Source organism: Sciurus carolinensis, chromosome 15, assembly GCF_902686445.1.
Source record: "Sciurus carolinensis chromosome 15, mSciCar1.2, whole genome shotgun sequence".
NCBI classification, from domain to species: domain Eukaryota; kingdom Metazoa; phylum Chordata; class Mammalia; order Rodentia; family Sciuridae; genus Sciurus; species Sciurus carolinensis.
Genome location: NC_062227.1, coordinates 32283444 through 32306168, shown reverse-complemented (window position 1 = coordinate 32306168; position 22725 = coordinate 32283444). Strand labels below are relative to the sequence as shown.

General features: G+C 32.6%; 1 protein-coding gene and 1 long non-coding RNA gene across 5 annotated transcripts in view; one reads left to right on the top strand and one right to left on the bottom strand.

The window, feature by feature from the left end:
* Positions 1 to 22725, bottom strand: part of Mib1 (MIB E3 ubiquitin protein ligase 1) — a 126649-nt gene that overhangs the window by 30898 nt on the left and 73026 nt on the right. Inside the window, 4 exon segments of the mRNA XM_047526253.1 lie at positions 16663 to 16814; positions 18879 to 19012; positions 19015 to 19035; positions 19038 to 19074. Coding sequence (XP_047382209.1) covers positions 16663 to 16814; positions 18879 to 19012; positions 19015 to 19035; positions 19038 to 19074 — 344 coding nt within the window.
* The window catches only part of LOC124965411 (uncharacterized), a 34132-nt gene continuing 15753 nt past the window's right edge, over positions 4347 to 22725 (top strand). The window contains exons 1-4 of one of the 4 annotated variants that reach the window (XR_007105164.1): positions 4347 to 4558; positions 5030 to 5204; positions 6357 to 6604; positions 10960 to 11049. This is a non-coding gene — a long non-coding RNA (uncharacterized LOC124965411). Of the gene's footprint in view, positions 4559 to 5029; positions 5205 to 6356; positions 6758 to 10959; positions 11050 to 22725 lie in introns of those variants that run through there. The other 3 variants (XR_007105163.1, XR_007105165.1, XR_007105162.1) reach the window with 3 other exon arrangements.

Sequence of the window (22725 nt, the reverse complement as noted above, 5' to 3'; positions counted from 1 at the left end):
CTTGGTTTATACCCAAAGGACTTAAAATCAGCATACTGCAGTTACATAATCACACTGATGTTTATAGTAGCTCAACTCACAATAGCTAAACTATGGAACCAACGTAGGCGGCCTTCAACAGACGAAAGGATAAAGAAAATGTAGTATGTATACACAATGGAATATTACTCAGTCTTAAAGAAAAATGAAATTATGACATTTGCCAGTAAATGGATGGAGCCAGAGAATATCATGCTAAGCAAAATAAGCCAATCCCAAAGAACCAAAGGCTGAATGTTTTCTCTGATATGTGGATGCTAATTCACAATAAAGGCAGGGCAGGGATGGTCCTAGGGAAGACTAGAGCTACTTGGATTAGAGGGGAATGAAGGTAGTGGAGAGAGTATGGGAGTAGGAAGGATAGTAGGATGAATTAGACATTATTACCCTATGTGCATATATGATTACATGATCGGTGTGATTCTATATCATGTACAACCAGAAGAATGAGAAGTTATACTCCATTTATATATGATGCATCAAACTGCATTCTACTGTCTTGCATAGATAATTAGAACAAATAAGAGTAAATGGGTTTTTGTTATTTGCTCATTCAATCTTTCATTTATTCACTTTTGTGGTGCTACAAATCAAACCCAGGACCTCACTAATGCTAGGCAAGTACTCTGCCACTAAACTATACCTCTAGCCCTCTGAGCTTTAAAATAATCTTTTTCAGAACAATTTTAGATTTACAGAAAATTCAATGGATTTTTTTTGTTTGCACTACAATATGACATACCACATTTGTCATGTTTCCTTAGGCTCCCTTTGGCTCTAACAGTTTTTCAGACGTTCCTCATTTTTGATGATTCTGAGAAGTGTAAGGAGTAATAACTGGGCGTTTTCCTTAGAATGTTCCTCAGATGGAATTTGATGACTTTTTTTCATGAGTATGCTGGGGTTCTGGGTTCTTGGGAGAAATACCACAAAGAGTGCCCCTTTATCATATACCAAAGTACATACCCCACATGACTTATCACTCTTGATGTTGGCCTTGATCACCTGGCTGAAGTACTGTTTGTCAGGTCTCTCAACTATATTCTTTAATCCCTATTCCCATACCAGGCTTCTGACAGGAAGTCATTTCACCCAATCCACTTATGGAATGGGAAGTTATGCTCCACCTCCTTGAAAGTAGAGTGTCAACATAAATTATTTAAAGTTTTTCTACACTGGAGATTTGAGGTAGATTAATTTTTGTCTCTATTAAGAGGCCTGCCTTTAATCCCCTCATCTTACTTAGAAATTGATGACTCATTGAAAAAAATAAACAAAAACAAATAATAAGGACCTAAAGAAAATAGCTCAGGCTGGGGAGATAGCTCAGTTGGTAGAGTGCTTGTGCTTGTAAGACAAGCACAAGGCCCTGGGTTCAATCCCTGGCACACTGCCAAAAAAAAAAAAAAAAAAAGAAAGAAAACAGCTTATCTTCAGGCCCAGCCTAACCTTCATGTAATGACAATAGTTCAAAGAAACCTTCCTCCTCTTCTTTCCACAGGGCAGGAAATCTTAGGAACACACAATATATAATCAAGAAGGCCAGCTGTAGGTTATTCACAGTAGAACTTCAGTGACTTAAGAGGACAGACTATTATGCTGCAAGCACTAAGGTCCAAAAAATTACTAGGATAAAGGTATTACTAGGTCAATAAATGAATGATCTTATTAAGCCAATAAACTCTCACCTGTGGAGATTAGTATATGAGATTTGGTAATAGTTTTCCTAATGCTCACTCTTCTTTATTTCTCAATTGGATGTTTTCCAAAAGGTTAAGGACATGGATATTTTAAAAAGATAAGATCTTACAACCAGTTAAGCAGGCATTTGTGTATAGTGCCAAAGAAGCATTAAGTTCCGGAACAACTAACAGTGGTGCCTAGTATAATCTCTGGCACATGGTAGTACTTAAACGTTTGCTGAATGATGAACAAATGAGTTCTAAGAAGTAGAGGGGACAAGCAGCTGTCTACATTGCTATGTAGTACTCAAATGGCACTAGGTCAATTTTTAGGGCCTTTCATGCTGTCTCTAAAGTCTTCAAAGACAGGCAACATTAAAAATAAATAAATAAACAAAGCAGCTAAACTGTGAAAGCCTTACATATTTTTATTACTTAATGTAAAAACACATTAGAATAGCACTGTGGCACCTATTAAGTGTTCAACAAATTCTTAAAAATAAGTAAACGAACAATTTCTCAAATAACAGATAAAGCAGGTTAGTCCAGAGTTTTCATAAAAGAGTTTACTAAGAAAGTTGAACAATCACAAGTAGTTCTTTTAGATGTACTAAAAGCAGATTTCTATGAAACTTGAATGTATTTCATTCAAAAAGGTATACTCTGCATACCCAGTATGTGAAGCTCTAAATTTTGTTGGATGGAATAAACAAAGAAGCAAATGAACACTCATCTTTCTGAATATGCTATGGCAAGAATATTAGTAACATATTAAACTTTTGGTGACTGTTGAGTCTCAAGAAAAGAAATTCTCTAATTCACTTCATTACTACAAATGAACAGCTGCATGGCATCCAGTGAAGAGCTCCCAGAGTGAAGTCAAACTACCTGAGCTCCAATTCTAGCTCTAGTCAACATGGCTTAAAGGCTTGCGCAGATTATTTAACTTCTATGTCTCCATTTCTTCATCTGTAAAATGTTAGAAGGATCACAAAACATACCTCATAGAGTTGTTATGAAAATTAAATGAATTAATATTTAGAAGAGGTAAGAGTGCCTGGGACTGTAGCTCAGTGGCAGAGAGCTTGCCCGTCATGTATGAGGTGCTGGGTTCGATCCTTAGCACCACATAAAAATGAAATAAAATAAAGGCATGCTGTTCATTTGCAACTATAAAAAAATTTTTTTAAAAGGACATAAAAGTGGCACATAATACATTATATGTGTTCACTTAAAAAAAATACTTTCACTGCTACGAAATAGCAAAAATGGGGTACTCTAGGAGCCTAAAAATTAATCCATTATACACACTGAGGCATGTCATCTCATAATATGTGTAAGATTATTTCAACATTTAGGAAAGCTGATTCTTTAAAATTGCCAGATATTTACAGAAGCATTCCTTGTGACACTTTTAAACTAGCCATCCAAACTAATTAAACTGCTAAGGTATTAAGTGAAGACAAAAAGATTGTCAAGGATAAATTCTCCCATTAGGAGAATAAGTTTTGAAAAATGACAATTTTTTATTCTTAATATGTAAAAAATATATAATTAATAAGATGTGGCTGATTTTTCTTGGGCATTTTTAGGCTTCTGAGATTTTAAAGTGTATGTTCATAGGTTTAATGGATTTTAGGATTTAATATTGTTTTGCTTTTGATTAAAAAACTTAAGATTTATTGTGACGATGCTATTATAATTTAAAACAGAAGTCTGTTGGAGATTTTTTTTGAGATATGCAATATATAGCAAAGTTATAAACAGGTTAAAAACTATTGTGGTAAAACGTGCAATGATCATACCTAAGAGTTATTTCAGAAAATTAGGTAACCATGACAAGGTAAAAGGAAGAAAAAAAAAAAAAACACTTCACATTTGAATATAAAACAATTTAATTCATAATAAACTGCATTTTAGCACTAGTACGTGTAGATTTAATTTCAATGTAAAAATACACTATTGCTTAAAAGCTACCTGGGCCATTTTTCACTAAAAACTACCAAGTTAACTAAAATCAGTTGACACTGCATTTAAAGTTTTAAGTAGCATTTCCAAGATTTCATTTCTATACTACTTACTGATCTCTCTCCACCATCAATATACAGATTCTACTTACCATTTCTACATATTTTCCAAACAAATATTATTCAATAAATTTTAAAAGCATGTACAGCAATAACTAGCCGAGAACAAAACCCTATAAAATCCCTCATGCCTTCAGCTGTGTAAAAATGTTACCATCCATAACATTTTTACCAACAAAAAATTAGGTTATAAAATGTATTTTGGCAACAGAGGGATTTTCTGTTGAAAGACTGTCTTGCTACTAGCCAGGGTAATTTTTTTCCTCTCTTTTCTCTGCAGTGCTTCTAAGTATAGTGACAGCCGCATGAGGCTTTCCTAGCCTCAGCGCAAGCTCAGTAAAAATCTGGGAAATGTAAGTGGAAACATGAGAGACCGCTTTATTTGGCAGTACTTTTAAAAAAAAAAAAAAAAAAAAAAAAAAAAGGGCAGGACAAATGGCAAAGCAGTATTTGGACTGCAGGATGAACAATCAATAGGCAGAAAGCAAGATAGAGGCTTCCTCAGCTTTTGGATCGACAATCGACAGCTGAGAGACTATTTTTTGCTATGGTTGACTAAATATGGTCAGGGAAGAGAGAGGCACAAGGGAGCCTGTTTGCCTGGGAGTGCATGTTTCAAATGCTTAGCTGCCTATAAAGCTGTAACAGTTTAGCCTGTGGTCACTGAGGGAAGAATATAAGTTAAGACTCTGTAGTGACCATGTGGAAGTCCTGACCTCGCTTGCAGACTTGACCTCTGGATATGATAAGGTAGCTTCACTACAGATCTACCATTTAATCCTGGAAACTCAAAACCAAAAATAATCTCAAAACAAGAAAGATGCAGAGTACTTCCTGAGGCGTCAGAAGAATCCAATGTATTCTGGTGGGCAAAGGAAAATAGGATGAATGTTTACAGTTACTTGGGGGGAGTGAGGTGTGCTTTGGTATTTGTTTTTTGTATTTTTATATTATAAAATTAACTTCCTTTGCAAGTTTTCCCCCATTCTGAAGCATTTCATCTAACAAATAAATTAGGTACATTTTCTTGGCTGTTGTAGCAACCTTCCTTGGTTACTTAACTTTCTCTACATATCTGTACAATAACTAGTATATAACATACCAAAGCAAATGGCCAACATATTCTATTTTATTGTAGCTTTTGTCTTTTAAGGGAAAGGGGGAGAGAAAAGTTAAGTTACATGCTGTTTATTCATTTGTTTTTCAAATTTATCTTAAAAGGTGACGTTCTGTGTTCACTGATACAATCCCCTACTTCATCCGGCTCATAAAAAGAAGTGCTGAATCAGCAAATAGAGTGAAGGAACAATCAAGATGAGATGGCTGCTGCTGATGTGACTCTCTAGGTCATTACCTCTCTTCCTACTGCGAATGCTGCATGACACTAAGCTCACAGGTAAAACAGTACAGGGCCTGTACTTTTAAGGATGTTTATGACTTTTTGCATGCTTACCTCTTATTGACTGGATATATGCCTTTATTATTAAACTCTACCTATACACAGCTAATTTCATAGTCCAAATTGAGAGCTTAGGTAGTGTGAAAAGAAATGTTGTATAAATATCATAGCAGATAACTCTTAATCTCAAACATGTGCAATATTAAAAGAATGGCTATTGGTGTTGCTTCAATTATTAAAGACTTAGCCTTTATTATTCTGTCAGATTAAACGATGGTTTTAAATAAAGTAAATCTGCATCCTTGTTTCCAAGGTACACTATCTTTTAAAAACTAGTGTCTACTTTAAAATTTAGTCAACCAAGAAACTTAGCAGTTTACAAAATATTTTTTAATGCTTACTATTAATTGGTCACAAAAATAAATCAGAAAGTACATGGTGTAATTCTAATGCTGCAATGCTGACTGCTGTAGTTCTGGGCTATCTACTGCTACGTTCGGATTTGCTCCCTATGAGCTGCACTAGCTTTCTATCATAGGCTGCAGAAATCTTATCATCCCTGTCCTCCCTCCTCCTTTGCCAAATCTGAAATTTTCTTGAGTTTTTTTCCTAAATTAACATTTGAACATAATTTATGATTAAAGGCTACTCATCAACTATAAATTTTTTTCTCATGCCAAATAATCAAGCTAAAATCCATGTGCTCATAAGCTAAAACCTTTCAGTTCTTTTATGTAAGACTTTGAAAAAGTTGACTGTCTTGGTAGTTTTCCTTTCTATGAAAAGAATTTTACAATCAAAAGAATAAACTCACCAAAATTAGATATTTACAACTATCTGAATTTGTATTCCACTGAAACAGAAACACAGAAGTACAAAATTCAGGTAAGGAACTAATAAAGACAAAGAAACAATAAAGAAGTTTTCAAATGAGTAAAAGTTCTTATCTATGACCTTAAAAAAACTAAAGAAAAATTCACCCTTTTTAAAGACTCACTTCACTGACATGCTCAAAAGAACTGTTTTTTTCCTTGTTTCAACTGCTGAATCAATTCTAGAAGTACTAATTGGTTAATTAGTTAAGTTTTTGAATAACGTATCTGGAATGTAAAAAGAACTGGAGCCAAATTAATTACTATCTACTTCCAGAATCTAGAAGCAAATTACAAAAAAAAAAGAAGAAGGAGAAGAAGTTCTCTGAGGACTATGAAGAAGAAATTAGGCTCATCTTACCAACTTTTGAAATATACTATAAAATTCTACTGATTTTATCAATGTCTTGCAAAAAAAAAGAATGAAACCAGAAAAAAGTTCAACACTTAACTGGTCAAAATGTTTAGAAATGTTTATGTCCATCAAGAACAAGGAAACACAAGTGGCATTAATGGCATGATCAGGTAACTATATTATAAAGTTTAGGCCTTGATAAGTTAATGTCTGCAAATAATCTACCACTGTAATACATGAATAAGCTTGATGTTTTATTAACAAAAGGGAAAATAAAATATTTTGTGTTTTTACAGCTAACAACTTAGTAATACCTACTCAGAGTACATACTTCTTTATGTACCCATATGAACATACAATGCTATGGAATGTAAAGAAGTATGTATTTTTGGTAGGTAATAAGCCACCAAGAGGGAACTTTTAAATGCTAAAAGAAGCCCTGGCTTCTTTCAACATGAATGACCTTCATACGGTAAATTAACCTATTTTCAAGTAGATGATGACCTTTAGTAATACTAATATCAAAGGTACCTAATACTTACAGATGGAAATTAAATATCCCTACAATTTATACTTTGTAAATTAGAAGTTCTACTGAAGTAGAATTCAAATTATAATGAAACTCATTTTTAAACATTAAAGTTTAAAACAGTATATTTTACATTTTTTTTGAGTACTCACATGATTTAAATGACCATAACAGGGAAAATAGAATTACTAGCACAAAAGAATAATACAAATGACCTATTTTCTGCCTCCATAATTTTATTTTAATTTTAGTATACCACATTTAGTAGAGCCAAATGATTGGTAAGAAAAATAAGATAATGACAAAAGTTGACTTCACTAAAGCTTTAATGGATATTTTTCACCTTTGGTAAGTTTAATTATTAATATTAGAAAAATTCTGAGCAAAAGTTTTCATTGTTTTATGTTTTCTTTGTTGACAACTATAAAAAACAATAATTCTAGAAGATTATCTTTTAAGTAAAACTCTGTATAAAAAGAAGTGGCCCTTATCCTTTGCAAGTTCATCAAATTCTTAACACAATCTCCACATTAAATACAATGTTAAAAAGTAATTAAAACATAAGAATTAAGGGGAAAAAAATAACAAGATCCTTGGCTACCGAATAAGTCAACAGGGTATACTGGTAACAGACTTTCAAACATTTAAAAGATTGTATTATCTTTGAATTTGCTTTCTCCAAAAGGGGCATATAAAATGAAAATAATGTAATCAAGTGCCAATAACCATTTTTATTGGTTATATTTCAATTTATAGACATAATACATCTACTATATATAGTAGGTTAGATATATCAAAATACTTTTTTGTATTTTATGCAGTCTATTTTGTATATTTATATACAAATAACATATTTATAAAAATTATAAATAGTAAAGTTCTTAGCAATAATCAATAAGCTATTATAAAGTTAGAAAAAAGAAGACACTAGTATTCGAAATTCTTATTTCTTACCAAAGTCGTTATTTCAACTAAAATGTTTACACAGGTACAAAAAGAATAGTATTAGTTTAAATCTTTGCATCAGAAATTGAAAAGAAATGACTATAAGTTATATTATAGTTCATTTTCTGTTTAATAAGTACCTTATTAAATAGTCAACAGAAAGGCAATTTTCATTTCATCCAATTATGAAAAATGAATTACTCTATTAAATACAGCATCACATTAAATTGCACAATTATTGGAAATTATAACAAGCATAATTTTAAAATCATGCATTTTCAAATAAATTAAATAAAAATAAATCAAATCTTAACTCATTTAAACATGGCCCTTCTGGACAGCCACAAAAAGAATGCCAGTGCTTCATATTCCGTTCACTAAATACCAAAAACTAAAATATATACCTCAGAAGTAGAGCTTATTCTATAAACTATTCAAAGGGTATTATTCTACTTATGTTTTGCAATGAACAATTATATTACTTATTCTACAAGTATAAAAGGTTTTAATAATTCTTTTTAAACATTCCAACAAGTATTTCTTTTCTATAATACTGAATAGATATAATCCTTAAAAAATAAAATGATAGGCTATTCATCTATGAAGAAAAATTATAAACTGATTCTGGTGCTTACAAATTTAGCTTAACATATCAGAATATTTTCGATCACTCTTAAAATATCACATCCATCACTTAGATCAGCTGTTCATTTTTAACTGAGTACATGTTAAACTCTGGGCATCTGCTGACACTGGTGTAACTCAAACATTTCAACTGTCTCCCTGACAGGGATAACAGATGCTGACATTATCAAATGCTGTACTATTTTTTTCCCATGGTCTCTCCTTGCCCCGATATGGCCAGTGTATGAAACTGAACTGCCATCCAAAAGCACACTAGAGCAACTGGATCTGCTAAATGGCTCCCATATAACTACTAAAATTAGAAGCCAGTGTTACTGCTATCTTCAGCACTTAAGTTCAGGCAATTTAACACCTGTTTCACAAATAAATGATAGAAAGAATTATGATACTAATTTCACCAGCAGCATGATACTTAACCACCAACAGATGCAGAATACTCTTCAGAATTATTTGAATGTTGCCCAAGTTAGTGTTGACCTTCTCCCACTTCAGTTCAAAAGACTAACTATAAAGAATGTTTACTCTCTACATTTCACTGAGTCTTACTTTACAAACTATAATTTACCAAAGTTGTATTTCATGCAAATGTCAACACTAAAACATGTTATAACAAACATTTAAAGTACTGATTTTCAAAGTTTAAATGGTAGGATTTTTTTCAAGTTGTATTAGCAGTTCAATGTGTGAAAAAATTGGGTACAACAGAGCCCCAGAGAGCAGCACAGCAGCATGTATTCAACAGAATACATGGTAGATTTTAGTACTCAAAATTCATTGTTTGTAGCTAAACACCACAAGTCAATGTATGATTATGTTGATAATAAGAAGTTAACTAGGCAATCTGTACTCAAAATGATGGAGAATTTAGTCAGGGAAATAGATTTTTAAAAGGGTGAAAGTACTGACCCATTGGTAACCCTATATAAGCAAAATCAAAGTAAAATAAGATATTATGCACGGTACTTCCTCCCAAAACCAAGTCCAAGCAATACACAGAATACACGTGTGATCTATTTATAAACCAAAGGGCAGAGGTATTTTCTTAAGGCCACTCATATTCCTCTACCCCGTCAGCAACTTGCTACTAGTCCTTAACCATACTACTAAAAAAAGCAGTGGCAGTAGAAATGTGTGACTAACATTACTCTTCCCCAACTTTCAGTTTAACTACTCAAAGAATATGGTTTATTGCCTAGAGATAAGTAGAAAACATTATTCTGAAACATATCCAGGTCTATTTGTTCTTTTAAATGTTGCTGGTTTTGATGTAAGTTATTGCTTACATTTAAGAATTCAGCAAAGCTGCTAAAACAAAGATGTACACTGGTAATTCCTTAATGCATTAACTTGTTAAAAGAGACTTCCAAACTGTAAGAGTAGAAAATAGTAGGAAACGATTTCAAAATAGAAAATTTTACTTTCAGTGACTGAAGCACTAGCACTGATAGGAGACTTTTAACACTTGGAAATGGCCCATAACTATTATTTTTATAAATAAAAAGCATTTAACTGTTTTGTATCCCAAACTGGCAGCACTACAATGCTTTGCTAAAGCTGGTAAAATGGAACCAAATCGCCTCTTCAATGGATTTGGTCCCCTTCAACCAGCTGTAGCTATGCATTGATTACTACAGGAGAGAAGACGGTTGATTCATGAATATCAATTACATGTCAACTAATTTCACCTTAAGTTATTCAGACTGTGGATAAAATCAAACAACTTCATTGTTAATTCTACTTGAAAGGACTATAGTAAAGATGTTTATAAAAAGCTTTACAAAAAAATGTGCAAATGACTTAAGGGATTCAAATAAAATAATTTTACTTATTTATGGTGTCTTGGTATTAAATTTCTTATTCTTCAGAAAAGAAATAATAATGAAATGTAAACTATGCTTCATTATAAAAATAAAAAAACTTATTTTAAAGAAAGGAAATATCTGAGAAATTTACCTGAAAATATCATTACAAAGCCAGTGTGGTTCACATAGACATGTACATATTTTTAAATGTAAAAATAAACTATAAAAAAAACCTTTATAACTAGGGTGTTATAAAAAAAATACCCTAGAATGTTGAGTCACTCTATCTCAAAATTAGCCTTTAATTTTATCACTATTTATTTGAACATTAGCAAAAAAAGTGAAAGGGAGAAAATACACAGGATATCCTGAGGAGATTTAAGCCATAAGCATACAGTTCTTCTGACCCTGAACCAAAAAGGTTTATAAATGCTCAAAAAAGAAAATTCTAAGTACTGCTATTTTTTACTCATGAAGTTATTTCAAATTCTCCATACCTGTTTCCTCAGTTATAAAATGAAGATCTCTACTAATACAACATTTTGTAAAATTTTTTTTGAGTTGTAGATGGACACAATACCTTATTTTATTTGTTTTTATGTAGTGCTGAGGATCAAACCCAGTGCCTCATAAGTGCTAAAGGCGAGTACTCTATCACTAAGCCTCAACCCCAACCCTAATAAAAAATCTTAATACTCTCCTGTCTTCTTTGTTCTTTATAAAAAAATATACACACAAGTCTGTCTCAGTGGAGAAAAACTAAGGGGGAAAATGACAAGCGATTCAACATCCACCTAATTTTCTTAGTAACTGCAATAAACTATAATCTAATGTTCTTTAATAAAGAGAGAAACATTTCAGCAATTAATGGAGATAACTAATGGCAAGCAGCAGTAATTAGAAAACCCAAATGTTCACACAATCCTCAAATCCTGACCTCCTCTATTTCAAAGTGAAAACTCATCCCTAAAAGAAAGTGGGCAAAGGAACGTATATATAAATAAATATCATCACTGTATTCAAGCTACCAGAACTTCATGCTTACATTAATTACATTTCAGTTGCATTATATACAAGCATTTATTAAAATATGCACAAGACTTTCAACTTTTTTTTAATACAGTACTTAGCATGTTTAGAATTGTAAGGAAGAGAAAAGCACTGGACACCAAGCCAGACTTCTGCAGATTATCAAATCTTCCTATATTCAATACATTCTCATTTACCAGACTATATTTTGGATCCAATAAACTTAAATGAAGCTATCATAATGTTCTAGAGGGAAAACAGAGTTGCTCACACACTCAATAAGATTTATCATGCATCTTTGTGGGTATAAATAAATAAGCAAATAAAAAATGTCTACAAAGGTATCATAATACAAACCTGAAAATACAAGCATATCGTATTACGTAGTAACTTTTGTTACTTTTAGCATTCAATTTATATTAAAGAACAATTACAAATAATTATGTATAAAAATAACTACATAATGTTATCAGTACCCCCAAAATACTTATTGTTTTTACCAGCTCTGCAGAGAATATTGCTATTTTCATGCCTGTAAGGGAGCTCTAAAAACTTAAAAGCAGCTAAAATACAGTATCCTCACAGAAAGTTACCTAAGTAACATGCTGCTTCAAAAATCCAAAGAAATTTAGTTTTCACTGCTATCAGCAGAAATAATTTCTACTCTTGATTTAAATCAGAAATGTATGGGAAAAAAACAAGTAGAAGAAAACACAACTGATCTGCAGGGGAGAATGTCTCTATAAAAATCAAGTATCAGGCTGCGGGTATAGGTCAGCAATAGAGCACATGCCTGGCAAGCAGGAGCCCTGGGATCAATCCCCAGCACCACTCAAAAAAAAAAAAAAAAAAAAAAAACAAATATCAAATAGCAGAATTCATAAACAGTATTATTGTTAGTTAAATGTCCCTAAAAACAAAAAATGCTATATTAAAACATGGAACTGCTATTCTAAAGTGGAGCAAACTTCATAAAGAATGACCAAAACCAGTGTTTCATTGTGAAACTAACATTCTGAAAGAAACTAATGGCTGCCACACCTGGTGGCACACACCTATAATCCCAGCAACTGGGGGGCTGAGTCAGGAGTACCCCAAGTTCAAGGCCAGCCTCAGCAACTCAGCAAGTCCTTGTCTCAATAAAAAATAAAAAGGGCTGAAGATGTGGCTCAGTGATTAAGCACCCCTGGATTCAATCCCTGGTATCCAAAAAAAAAAAAAAAAAAAAAAAAAAAGAAAAGAAGAAACCAATTGCCTTATTATCAACAAATAATTTTTGCTGGGCATGGTGGTGCACAGAGGCTCAAAAGGCTGAGGCAGGAGGATCATGAATTTAAAACCAGTTCTCAGTAAAAGAGAGGCACTAAGCAACTCAGTGAGATCCTGTCTCTAAATAAAATGCAAAAGTGCAATGTGGCTCAGTAGTCGAGTACCCCCGAGTTCAAACCCCAATACCATAAACAAACAAATATACAAATACATACATACATACATAAATAGTTTTTAATGTCTTTATCTAATTGCTATCATATGATGAGGAAACATCAAGATCAGTTTTGAAATTTTAAAATCTATATTGATCTGAACCTTTGAAATCTAAATTTCAAAGAACATTCTTCAAAAACATAGGATATCTATACACATTTTAAAGACTGGGATAATGACTTTTTTTCTTTTAGAAAAGCACAACTAATAATTATTAACTCTACTGTGTTCTTGATCATTGCTGGAAAATTATTGCTGCTAACTAAAAGCAAAGTAAGGAATCAGAATGGTACTTAAATTCCACATATATACATGTCCACATGTAAATTCTGTAGACTTTTCTTACATTTTAATCATAATAAATGGAAATAATTATAAGCAAATACTTGCGCTGGTACTAAGTTATATTCACAATGTTGTAACTAATATACTGTAGAAAATTACATTCTAATGAAAAAAATCACAAAATAGCTAAGAATTATACTAAGTAAATCAATTGCAATTAAAATGGACTATACATGAAATCCAAAAGTTAAGCCATCTATCTTAAATAAGCATAACTTCAGCATAAAACAAAAATCACAAGGACAAAACTGAAAAATTGAAATGGAAGGTGATAGATTCATCAAGATAAACTATAAAATGCTCATAAACAAGGAAAAAGTGTTGGTAAATTTATTAATCATATTTAATATTGTCTCCAAAAAAGGCAGGTTAAGTTCTGGAAATAATAATGTGCTATATCTGCTTTTCTAAAAACAGTAAAGGCCAAAGAAGTCAATGTTATTTTTTGTGGTTTGTATTTATTTTTATGTAGTACTGAGGACTGAACCCAGTGCTCACACATGCTAGGCAAGTACTCTACCACTGAGCCACAACCCCAACCCAATAAAAATATTTTTGTTTTTTATTCTGAGTTCATTAGAAAAGGTTCCTCTGTCTTTTGACATTACTGGTCATTACAGGGAAGAAAATATGATATGAAACAGAACTCAAAACATCCCAACTTGTAATTACAACTGATACATAAGCTGAAACATCTTATGATACTCCTTGGTGTTCAAGTAAAATCACACTCTATCAACCTACAGCCACAATTACCCAAAATGTTTAATGGAGGATTAAAGAGTTTTAACTAAAACATCACTTTGTAATAGAATGAAACCATTTTTCCTTTTTTGAAATGTCACCTGACATGAATTATTTGGCTGGAGGAATCACTGTTATATATTTTCTGGGGAATTCTTCAAGAAATAGGAAGAAAAAATTTTTCCTGCCTAGGCCTAGCATTATTGAATATACCATGCCCACTCCCCATCAAAATGAAACAACTCAAAATATTTAAAAGACATTTGTTCCCAAAACACTTTGATTTCTAGTTAAACTTCATGGTTTAATCCTTTATGGTTTAATACTATAAATTCCCTTAATAAAATCTCTTTCTAACCATTCTTATAACTTTATTTTTTTAATTTGTCACTGTTTTTTTAAGCGTGATGCTAGGATGGAACCCAATGCCTCACACCTGCTAGTACAAGCACACCACCACTGGGCCACAACCCCAGCCCTCTAACCATTCTTATCTGAAGTGATTGCTCTGTTTGAACTCAACAGTCTCCACACAAAATTCAATCTGTAATTAATCACATAATATCTTGTGAAATCTTACACTATCCTTGCTGTCAAATTAAGAGTAACGTTTATTAAGTGCTTACTCTATTCCGATCATTGTGGAGGATATACAAATGCCTATGAGCACCCACCATTTTAAAAGAAAAGATGGAAATGCAACAGTAACAGCATTTGGCAGATTATGTTACATGCAATACAAAACAAGGAAATAAAAAGCAAACAAAATAATGCCAATGATGAAACAGAGGAGGATCTGGAGGAAAGATGGACACAATAAAGGTGACAGAGCATTCCAATGAAAGAAATGCTTTAAAAAAAAAAAAAAAAAAAGGAAAAAAGCAACTAGCATTATTTTAGTAAAGAAGGACAGTGTAATAAAGCAGCTAAAGGGCAAGGTAGGTAAAGGAACTTAAACTAGTGGGAGATAAAAGAAAGTAAGGCTCAGGACATACTAGAAACGGCTTTAAATGCCAAGCCAAGATGTAAAGATTTTATTAAGTATAATAAGAAACGACTGAGAACAAGAAAAGGATGTCATTAGATCTATTCTTTTAGAATGGAAACTGTATGAAAAGTTAAATCCAGGAGAATATTTAGAAAGATATTGTAAGAGTCTAAATAAAAATTGTAAGTATTTTATTAGGTCAATGACAATGGGAATAAAAAGAATGGAATGGATTGGAAATATTCACAGAATAAACAATTTTCGAACCAGTGCATGTTGAAATTAGTGAAAGCAGTCGAAGAACTCTTAGCAATGAGACAGCAAGGGGAATAATGAACTATACACCGTTTGTGGTTAAATCATTCACTGTCCACGTGTCCTCCCTCATATATAGGTCATTAATCATAAACACTAAAGTGCTTTAAGAGCTAAGATTCTAAAGTCACACTCTATGCTCAAATTCCAGATGCTCTTCTAATCAGCTACATAATCTCAGATAAGTAAAAGCATTGCTATAAGCTTCATAGTCCTTACAGTCTTCATCTATAAAAATAGGATATTAATCTCTGCCCCAATTGCTACTGAAAGGTTGGGAAGGGGTGGTGCTGAAAGGATTAAAGTTTAAGACAATGCATGTAAAGCACTTATCAGAGGTAATATCATCATCATCAATTTTAACTGAAGGGCACAGAACATATAATAGTATTCTGTCTCCTTTACATGAAAAAGTATAGAGTGTCAAAATATTTGTAATATTTAAAAAATTCAAGGCAAAATATTTGTAACATAAAAAAGATTCAAGGCAAAAATATGCTCATTCATTTCATCCTATATTATATACCTATGTTATGGGCATCAACAAGCAACGGCAATAAAATCCTTCTATTTTCTGTGATCACCCTCTAGTGGTGATTCTAAGAAGCTTAAAAAAAAAAGGCAAACGCTTGAAACATGGTATAAAAACAAGATATCAAAGAATAAGAATTCAGAATAGATAGGATTACAAAATAAACATCAAAGTGAACATTTGCCTCAGTCATGATATGTAGGCTTGATTCAAATATAAGGAGAAGACATAAAGTAGAATTTCCTAAAATTTTAAGGTAAAGTTGTTCTAAAAAATACATTCATATAAATCTCAACATTAAGCAAAGCAAAGCATGTTCCTTTTCTGGGGACTTTGAAGATCCTTTATAAATAACATGACTGTCCAAAAGCAGTCTTTCTCAAACATTAACCAGCAAACCCTTCCTTCAGTAAAACACCTAGTACTTTAAAAACAGTGACTAGGGTTCACCTACACTAGAAGTTTATATAACTAATTACATTGTTAATAAGGAAGTAGGTAATTTTATATTTATTTAGCTGAAAATTAAAAAGTAATTACCATGCAAATGGATAACCCAGAGAATGATTTGAAGAAACAAAAATCTCAAAATGTAATGCATTTTAATTAAATCTTCAGATATAAATAAGTATTCCTGATATTTTATACCTACAATAATATATATTTAATCACTTTATAATATTTGTATTAGTTTTAACAACCAAATAAATCATATAAAACTAATCTATTAAACAACAGCATACTCTATACATACCTTTAAAATGACATAAATACTGAAATTATTTCCTTATAAGTCTCAGGAAAAGAGATGCAAACATAAGGAAATATTTCTATGTGGCACCTAAAATAGTAAAAGGCACCGTTTTTACCTGGGATTTCCTCTTAGTGCAGCATGATGTAGAGCATTAAATCCATTATTGTTTGTGATGGTAACATCTGCTCCAGCTTCCAAAAGAACTGCCAGGATATCATCACGTTTCTTACTTATGGCATCATGAAGAGGGGTATCACCTTCAGAATCCTTTTTTTTTTTTTTTTTAATTTAAAGAGACTTTCATTAGTTCACCTTCAATTAATCATTATAACTAATAGTAATATATAGAAATATTAAACAAAGAAACAGAGGCCATATCCAACAATTAATAAATGGTCATCCTCTGTATTAAACATGTAAATGCAGGTAAAAAACAGATACATTGAACTAAAGTCACACCATTAACTATTGTATCCCCCAAATTCTATACTGAACCTACACCAGTCTCAGGGCCCATAACAATGAGTTTAAAGTCAGTGTTTTTCAATGTTGGCTGCACGTTATCTTCTGGGAGTTCTTAAAACTCCTGAGCCCAGGCTGCTATCCAGACCTACTAAATCTCTGGGGATGAGAGACAAACATCAGCAATTTTTCAGAGCTCCCGAGACAAATACATTATGCAATGAAACGTGAGAAACATTAACCAAAGTATTTTCAAAGGGCAAGGAAGTGACTACTTAAGTCAAAATAGACACCAGTGTAAAGGAAAATTTAATAGTAAATTAAGTTTTACTAGAATTGGCTGCCTTATTCTATAATGACAGACTGAATAAATCTATAATATTGTCAGGTTCTTTACAGAAAAAGGTTGTCAATACAGGCAATATATTCATCTGCCTGCAATAAAGGATTCCTAACCCAAGTTCAACCCAACCATCTACCTTCTATCCTCCTGTATCTAGTGACACTGAAAATTTGTGATCTTCAATTTGACATGAGCTGTTTACATGATTAAATATCCTTCTACAGATCCCTGGTCTGTTCTGCCTTCTGATCCCCACAACAGCTATTCCAAACTTTCAGCACTATTCTCAATTCCCTAACTCAACCCCGACTCAGACTCTCAATATATAACCTCACCTCCAATTTCTGACAAAAATGGTCAATAGATATAAATTCCCTTTTCTTCAGCAGATTAACACAACACCTCAGTTCCTTCTACATCTTCCAGTCCTATCACCCACTAAGCTCACACCCTAGAACCTGTCGGTTCCTAAATGGTTGCATTTCAGAAACATTTTCTAACCACCTAGCTGATAAAGACTCCTATTCTCTTAGTTCTTCCAAGTTCTCACTTCCACAAACTCCTGTTCTTAATTACCTCTCTCAATTCTTTGGCTGCTGTGAGTTACCTAAATTACAAACAGATTAAGATCTCAATGATTCTCCCCTTGTTATTTTAATCAGAGTTTCCAATTTGAACAAATATTTTGTATATATGCAAATTGTGTTTCAAAGACCATTCTTTATTGAAAAATAATACACTATTTCAAGCCTGTGCTGTTAAAAGTATGAGAATAATCTAAAAATGAACCTAGAAATCTGCAAAATTATCATGTGCCATTTTATTTTGCTATTAAATTATTAAGCATTCAGACCAAATTTTAACCTGACAGGCATGCACAAGATGGGCTATTTTAACAACCAAACATAACAGTTCATGAAAACAGACTATGTTTCCCTTATATATGTGGTTTAGTTCATCTAGATGCTAAACTGTGGTTGGAAAGAATTATTTCTTTGGTGATTCTTGCCTCAAAATCTAGTATCCCCAAACCTGGAAAAAAAAAAAATTAGTTCCCACTGTCAATTGAACTTAAAACACTATATATTTTCCAAATCAGAAAATTTCCAAAGACTATACTAATACCTAGACCAAGACTAAGATAAATTAAGTCACAATGAAGATAATTAAATTTATTAAGTAATTATTGAGAAATTAACCTATTCTTTTAAGCTGTGAAATTCACTGTTACAAAATAAAGTTAATCAATGTTGATACTTTTTAATAAGTTCTCATTCTGTACCCCTCACCCTAAATCCAATCTTTTTGACATTTTCTTTAAAAAAATTTTCCTAAGAAGGAATAGCTGCCAATTTTATGACCTTCTATGCCTCTGGTATCCTTTACCATGACCTATTGTACAAAAAAAGAAAGGTAACAAAGGAATACTTACCACAGAATTTAGTGTTTCCCTTTAAATAGGATACTAGCAATATATAGAAATATTATTTCTTTAAAAAGTCTTACGGGGGTGGGGGGGGTCTTACCTGGAGACTAGGATGACAACCAAAGTCCAATAAAGTCTTCACAACTTGAAGATGACCTTTATTGACAGCAATATGAAGTGGTGTCTGTCGACGCTTGTTGCGAGCATTCAAATCAGCACTACCCCGGTGTAGTACTCTATAACAGCACCTTCATCTCAAAAGCTGCATGGTGAACTGCTCTATCTCCATCTTTATCCTAAATGTTAATATTCAAATCTGAATTAGTGGATTTTTAAGAAGAGAAATAAACCTTGAAGCTTAATAACATACCAAGAACCAGAAGAATTTAGAAAATGAAATAGTGGAGTCAACAAAATAATTAGAAACTGAACAATGATTATCTCCAAAGGTAATAGTAAACATAGATCAATATATCATACATAAACTGAACCAGTAGTTAAATCACCAATCCTTCATTACTTCTACTTTATCAGTCATGATACTAACTCATCAGGATATTGTTAAACTACATAAATTTTTTGTCATTTAAAAATTTTTATAAAGACTTTTTAATGACATAAAAATTATACTACATTAGTTATTTTTTTAAAGATGTCAAACAATGTGATCTCCATTAGCTTTAAGGGGAGAAATAAACTTAAACAATTAATAGTGGTTACTGGTTACCTCTAAGTAGTGAGCATACACTCTTGTATATTTGAGAACAGAAACAAAGTTTGATCCCTTTAAAAGGCAAAAATGAAGCATGAAGCAGCAAATTCCATACATCTAAAATGCCAAAAACTCTTTCAGAGGAATCAAATACATTTCCCAGATCGACTATAACAAGTATATTTCTGAAGAGATGAGAGGGCAGGAAGATCCAATTGTTAAATACCTTTATCTTTTGGGGGGTGATGCAAGAAGAAAACTACCTTCTAAAGGGAAAAAAAGTCTGAAATATACCATGAAAATAATGTATCTAGTTCCAACAAAAAGAAGTCTCATTACCTTCACAGAAGCAGATACAGATAGGGAAGGTTTTTATAAGGGTAATATCTTTATGTCAATACTACACTCCAAAGTTTGATACCCACAAGTAGGACTGCTCTAAAACTTCCTCCAGAGTCATGATTCCCAATCCACGCAGCTAGTCCCCTGATGGACCTCCCTAGTTTTTCAAAGAATTTGAAAATCCACGTCACACAAGATCATCTAAACTACTTTTCAAAGACAAACAAAAAAAACTGTTATGATTAAGTACATTTAAAAAAAAAAAACAAATCATTCAAAACAGTTACTAAATTCAAAAGTTTCTGATCTATTGTCTCAAACATAAAGGCAAAAATCCATTGTGTAGGAATCTACAACAGTTGTACAACCTTTTTTTTTTTTTTTTTTTTTTTGGGTGCTGGGGATCAAACCTAGGGCCTTGTGCTTGCAAGGCAAACACTCTACCAACTGAGCTCTCTCTCCAGCCCCTCAACCATTCTTGAAAAGGCAGTAAATTCGACTTTGGGAAATTTCTACCTTACTAGTATTTCCAACTAAATTAATTTAGGAGTTTCTGTTACCTAGAAATCAAGAATGAAGGAACTGGAGAACAACCACATAAAGATTAAGATTCAACTCTTGTGCTTCTAAGCTGCATTATCCCAGAAAAACATTATCCCATTATCCCAGAAAAACAAGTACACACTCATACATACACACATACATATACAACCTTTATATTTACACATTTCAGTATCTCTGAATCTTAGAATTAAGATTTTTCCAACCTGAAATCTGAATTTTTTCCTATTAAAAGTTTTAAGCTTATCATATAGTTACCCTTCCCTTGAAACAGGAACATCACACACAGTCCAGCAAGGTAGACATGACTAGAATTCCAGCTACTCAGGATACTGAATCAGCAAGAGGATTCATAAGTTTCAAGCTAGCCTGAGTAACTTAGACCCTGGCTCAAAATAAAAATAATACTGTGAATGTAATTCAGTGGTAGAACACTTGCCTAGCATGTGTGAAGCCCTTGGTTTAACCCCCAATAATGTGAAATAAAACAAATAAACAAAAAGGAGTATCATTCACTAACACTAACTGACTAAAAACAGTAACTGTTTATAAAGTTACCATATATTTATGGTTGTTAGAATACCACTATGGAAACATTTTTTTGCAGTTCCCATCAACAGTTTATTCATGTAAAATCAAACACTAAGAAATTAAAAACCTCAATATTCATGTATCAAAAGAAATACAGTAAAAATTTAAAAGATTATGAAATATGCATATATACACTAGGATACTCCAATTAAATTATTTCATGTCTCTCTTCTAAAGTAGAAAACCAAAGTTGTACCACGGTCTTAACTAGTAAGTCTTGTTGCTTTCTTCTGAATCCAACTTAAGTACTCCAAATAAACCTAACACAGGTTACACCCAGGTTACACACAGTTTACACAGTCACTATTAAGTGATGTCAAATAAGAATTACAAGGGACAAGAGTAAAACAACTCCACAAGGTTATAGTAAAGAGTTTGTAAAACAGTCACAAATTAAATCTCAAACTGATGTCTACTCTTCTGCTCCCTTCTCTCTCCTCTCAACCCTCAAAATTCTACTCTTGTACCAGTCTTCCCTATCTTGGCTGACAGAACCACAGACCATATGGTCCACAAAATCAGTATCCATAAATCATATTCATCTACTACTTCTGAGTGTCTATATTCATTTACCACAGTCTATATAGCTTTTATTCCCCAAATGATGCTCAAACTATTCTCTTCTCCAACTCTTACATAAATTCAGACCTTCACTCTTACTCATCTGAATTAATCTCACCTTGTGTCCACTGTATTCTTACCTCAAACTATTTTTCATACCCAAGGCAAAATCCTCTGTAAAACACAAATCTGATATTTAAAACTCTTCAAGTCTCTTTACTACTGGGGGGGAGGGGGACTCTTTCTAGGTTTACTTCTGTTTCTTTCTGTTATTGATTTTTTTAACTTCATCCCATTATGGTCAGAAGATACTCTGTAAGATGTTCATCTTTTTTAATCTACTGAGACTTAATCTGGGACTACTGTGGTCTGCATATGATTTGTCCCTCAAAGGCTCATGTGCTGAAAGCTTGCTCTCTGATGTTACAGTATTGACAGGTAATGGATGTTTAAGAGATGGGGGCCTTGGTGGACGGTGATTAGGTCAGACGGGTGCCACCCTCATGAAGGGATTTATCCAGGGTCTCAATGAAGTGAATTAGTTCCCAAGAGAACAGGATGTTATAAAAGAAGAAGCCAGTTCTCCAGGTTCTCTTGCTTCCTCTCTCACCATTTGATCTACCCCCTGTCTCTCACCTTGGGGTACATTTTCCTTCTCCCCTCATCTTAATCTTTTGACATTCATGCACTGCTTTTTTGGGTGTGGGGAGGTCTCTAATAGCAATTCGAATTAATGTGTATCCCTGGATATTATGGACACCTAAAGTCATTTCACTGCTTATTATTTTGAATCCTGATTTATGTTTAACAAATAATTCCTTTAAACTAGCCAATCTTGAAGCCTACCTACCCTTTCCATTTCAGTTTTACAGTTAGAAAAACAGTTTTTGCCATTCTGTTGTCATTAATGAGATAAGAATAATTAAATAGAAACATTTGTTTCTTGAAAAACTGCACTACTTCCAACACTTGGAAATAAGTGTTTACTGGTAATGCCAACAACTTAAATTTCTACAGTGTTGTATAACATAATGGTATCATAATCATTTCTCTTAATCCACACTGCAACTCTTTATCACAAATGAGGAAATTCAATTTTTTTACCAATTAACTTTTACCCAGTAACTTTCTGGCAGCAAAAATACAATAAACAAAGTCTATTATTATTCCCTACTACCAA